This window comes from Leuresthes tenuis, unplaced genomic scaffold (assembly GCF_036924035.1).
Source record: "Leuresthes tenuis unplaced genomic scaffold, fLeuTen1.0.hap1 SCAF_18, whole genome shotgun sequence".
NCBI classification, from domain to species: Eukaryota; Metazoa; Chordata; class Actinopteri; order Atheriniformes; family Atherinopsidae; genus Leuresthes; species Leuresthes tenuis.
The window spans coordinates 14,399,963-14,403,994 of NW_027325372.1; the positions used below are offsets into that span (position 1 = coordinate 14,399,963).

The 4,032-nt window shown below is 44.2% G+C and overlaps 1 protein-coding gene across 1 annotated transcript; it reads left to right on the plus strand.

Annotated features, from left to right (window-relative positions):
- Window positions 1-441: 441 nt before the first annotated feature.
- On the plus strand, window positions 442-4,032 carry fabp3 (fatty acid binding protein 3, muscle and heart). The gene is made up of 4 exons (XM_072371080.1): window positions 442-596; window positions 2,084-2,256; window positions 3,367-3,468; window positions 3,559-4,032. Exons 1-4 carry the CDS (start codon window positions 524-526, stop codon window positions 3,610-3,612), a joined length of 402 nt encoding a protein of 133 aa, XP_072227181.1. The 5' UTR covers window positions 442-523; the 3' UTR covers window positions 3,613-4,032.

Genomic DNA, 4,032 nt, shown 5'->3' on the forward strand with positions numbered 1-4,032 from the left:
TCTCCATCTCTTTTCTTTACTCCTTTTATTCTCTCAGCTTGGGTCTCTTTATGGCTCTGCTGCTAACTCTGTCTCTCCCTCTGATGCCCTCACTTCTGCACAAAGAGTGTGGTGAGCAATGCCGATATCATAAACTACTGCATCCTAAACGCACTGGCACAACACGCGGAGACCAAAACCAATGATGCATATAAACCCTTTGTTAAGTGTGAATAGACTTTATTTGCATTAAACTTTATCTTGCATCTAATTCAAGTAAGTACATCACATGCCCTCACTGTCTGTCTCCACCCCATTCTCCCCTTTCCTCCCTCCTCCACCCCTGGCTCTTAGCACAGCCTGATGACATCATGAACAGCAGGCATATATCCAGCCAGTAGGATCGCAGAGACGTCTGTGGTGCTGACTACATTCTCTCTGCCTGTCCGCCTTCTTTCATTCTGACGCTTCTCTGCTTTGCTGCTCGCTTTGCTGCACACCCTCACACAGTCTTTCGCCCTCACTTCTCTGCATCGCTGCAAACATGGCCGAGGCTTTTGTGGGCACATGGAACCTCAAGGAAAGCGAGAAATTTGATGAATACATGAAGGAGCTTGGTAAGTGCGGGGTTGGTTTTTGTGCACGATTAATAAATGTGAGTTTTGTGCGCATGCGTGTGTAACAAGAGAGGATGCGGCGCTGCCAGTGCTGCGTGTGAGCACATGTGAAAATTTGGTGAATGGAGAGAGAATGGTGTGCGTTTTTCTGTCTGTCTCAGTATCTGTTAATATAAGGTGCGGAGAGAGACAATGGAAGGTAAACAAGGGAGGAACCAAAATGAAAACGGATTGAGGAGAATGAGGGATCGAAAGACATGATAAAAAGAGAGGAACCAGATGGGGGAGGAAAATGATGGAAGTGGTAGACCGCATGGCCTAAGTACTGCAAACAAGGGAGGGGCTCTCCTTAGAGAAGAAAAGAAAACTCCAACTGTGAGGGTATCTGAATGGTCACTGACATTCACACACACACACACACACACACACACACACTTGAGTATAATGTGGGTGACCTTCCCTGAAAGCTGCTCATTGTTCATGTCAGTGGGAGGAGTTCAGTGTTAAAATGGCCAGATGCCATGCAGTGAGGGGAGTGAGAACATGGCTTGAAAACATCTCGACACTCCTCGGTTTAGTGTGCATGATGGGAACAGGTGCGCTGGATTTTACAGCTGTGAGGAGACGCACCGAACCATTTCACTTTGAATGTATGTGAGTGACAGAGAGATTCATTGCCCGTGACCTTAGAGGCAAATCGTCATTGACTTGTCAGCCCTGGTTGCCAGAGAAACCAGCGGCCTCTCCACCTCTAACCCCAGAGCTTTGAGCCGTCCGCACACTCTAAGCGCCTGTTTTATGTGCTGCTGTGGGCTTCTGGTTGTTTGCCTAAACCAGAAAAGGCTCTCCACTTTGGTAGGGATGGGTGTGTCACTGTTGCCCAATGAAATTAACTCTCTTGATCCCTCACACACATATCCACACACCCAAGTAACTGTTTGAGCTTGCATGTTCAGACAGGCACGCAGGTCAGTGGGACTGTGCTGTGTTTGAAGAACATGCTGCAGGCCTGATAGTAGACAAATAGAGATGACAGATTGCGTCTTTTGAAGTAACCCCGGAGGGCAAACCCACGGCTTCTGCTCTAACTTTATATCAACAGATCTCAAAACCATTGACGCATTTAGCACTCGAGGGATGGTGCTGAAATATGACAATTACCATCAGATATTTCTCTTTAGAAGAAGCCACAGATATTCACTCTCCACCAAAACTTTTTAATTGACTTCTAGGATTTGATTATTTTATTTTTGGCTCGGTGTCTCACAATACTTGAGCCTAAGGGGGGAATGAGAAAGTCATTCGAGACGTTTCCCATCAGTGTTCATGTGGTGTCATTGTCTAAAGATAAATGTGGCCAGAAAACTGGCATGAAGCCGATATGGACTTGGCTTCTCTGTTACCTGTGAATGTTTCAATGTGATAAAAGAATCCTCTCCTGTAACTCTGCTTGATCGCCGCACCTTTGTGGCTGTGTTTTTGCGCAGGTGTGGGCTTTGCTACACGCAAAGTGGGCAACCTGACCAAGCCCACCACAATCATCTCCTTGGATGGTGACACGGTGACAGTGAAGACCCAGAGCACCATCAAGAACACAGAGCTTTCCTTCAAACTGGGAGAGGAGTTTGACGAGACCACCGCTGATGACAGGAAGGTTAAGGTGAGGGGTCAGAGGTCAGAGACAAAAGACTGTTGTAGAAGATCAAATATTAAGAGAGTTTTATTACATTTTTTATTAAACATGTCTGATAAATTTTTTTTTTTCTTGCTTTTCCATACTTCACGTCACATGCGATGCTAAAGAGTTGAATGCATTCGCTAAATGTTTCCAGAATTTTAAGTAATGCTCAGACTGCAACTGCAACTGAAAACCAACGTGCTTCCGGTCTCTTAGAGTTTTGGGGAGGAGGGCCTTGAAGAGATGGGCATTTCAGACCGAGGATGAAGCAAAGGGCTGAATAAAGAGCCTGCAAAAGATAGATAAGGGTTTATTTTGAACTGTTAATCATGCAACTACACTACGCGGAGTCTGGGAAAATGCATGTAAAGTTGTGGATGTTCAGTTGTGTAGGGAGTAGTTGGTCCCCTTCAAGTTAGAGGTGAGTACTTCTTGTTAAACCAGCCTGCTTAAACTCTCCGTTGTGATAGTCACAGCCACAAGGAAGCTCAATGGCTAAACAAATGGCTGTGATATGTCCCCCTGGGTCCTGTCATTCTTCTTGAGGTGTAAGCAGGTCAGAGAGGCTGGTAGGAGAGGTGAAGGTCAATGAAAATGGAGACTTGCTGGCAAAACACGGGACTCGCAAGATCCACAACAAACAAATTTCTTCTAAAGCTGAAGACAGAAGTGGGGTCAAAGAGTAAAGCTGTATATGTAGTGGAGTTTGAAGGCAAAGTTTCAAGGGGTGAAAAGCCATCAAGGATACACACTCTTATCATAACAAGATATTTTGGGCTTTAGCTTACCTTGCCTAACAATAGCCTTTGCAATGGACTGTGACTGACGGTCTTTACGGCCGCTTTCTGCTTGTTTCTGCTGGCACTATCTGTATCTTTTTCACAAACTCCACATTTGTGTGTAAAATAAATAGATAAATAAGTTAAACACAGGTATATAGTAGCATAAAATAAAACCACTCTGGCAAAGCAAGTAACTCAGAAACTACACAGATGTACAGAAGGACATTTGGCTGCATTCAGTGCCATTCATGCGTGTAAACTCTGGTTTATTAACTATGTTTGACTGTATTTTTTTTTTTTCCACCTTCAGTCCATTGTGACAGTAGACGATGGGAAGTTGGTACACATACAGAGGTGGGACGGCAAAGAGACCAGCCTGGTCAGGGAAGTCAGTGGAAACAACCTCACACTGGTAAGTTCCACAGAATGCACACGTCTGTGTTTTAACACATGTATAAGGGAGCTTGCTGTATTTTTAACGGTCTATCCCTCTGTGCCACAGACACTCAAAATGGGAGATGTCGTTTGCACACGTCGCTACGAGAAGGGAGAGTAAAACACAACACTGAACCCCTACTACAACACCCACTTGCATCTGTTAATGCCCCAGAAAACCTCCAAGTATCACTTCAACGAAGGCCCACGTATGACTGCTAGTTCCTCTCAGTGTCCATTCTTATTGTACCTTCAGTATTAACGTTACTGCTGACTGTGGCGTCCCCTATCTCTTTGCCCTTCATTTCTTTCTTCCTTCTTCTCTTAGAACCACTGAATAAATTCCAATAATTTGTTGATATTTTCTTTTCTCAATAAAACTCCAGGTAAACGTCTTATTTTTTTTTTTTTTTGTTGTTGGAAGTTGTTTTTTTTTTTGCGTGGTGCCTAAGATAGCCTGGAAAAGTGTTGGAATTTTTGAAAGTTTTTGTGTTGAGACCTGAAAAAAGAAAATGGAAATAAAAGTGTCTACACTGGCAAA

Bases quoted from the DNA above. Each gene is read 5' to 3' on its own strand.
- fabp3 (XM_072371080.1), top strand. From the start codon at position 524: ATGGCCGAGGCTTTTGTGGGCACATGGAACCTCAAGGAAAGCGAGAAA. The intron at 597-2,083 runs GTAAGTGCGGGG...GTTTTTGCGCAG, and splicing joins TGAATACATGAAGGAGCTTG to GTGTGGGCTTTGCTACACGC. The intron at 3,469-3,558 runs GTAAGTTCCACA...TCTGTGCCACAG, and splicing joins GTGGAAACAACCTCACACTG to ACACTCAAAATGGGAGATGT.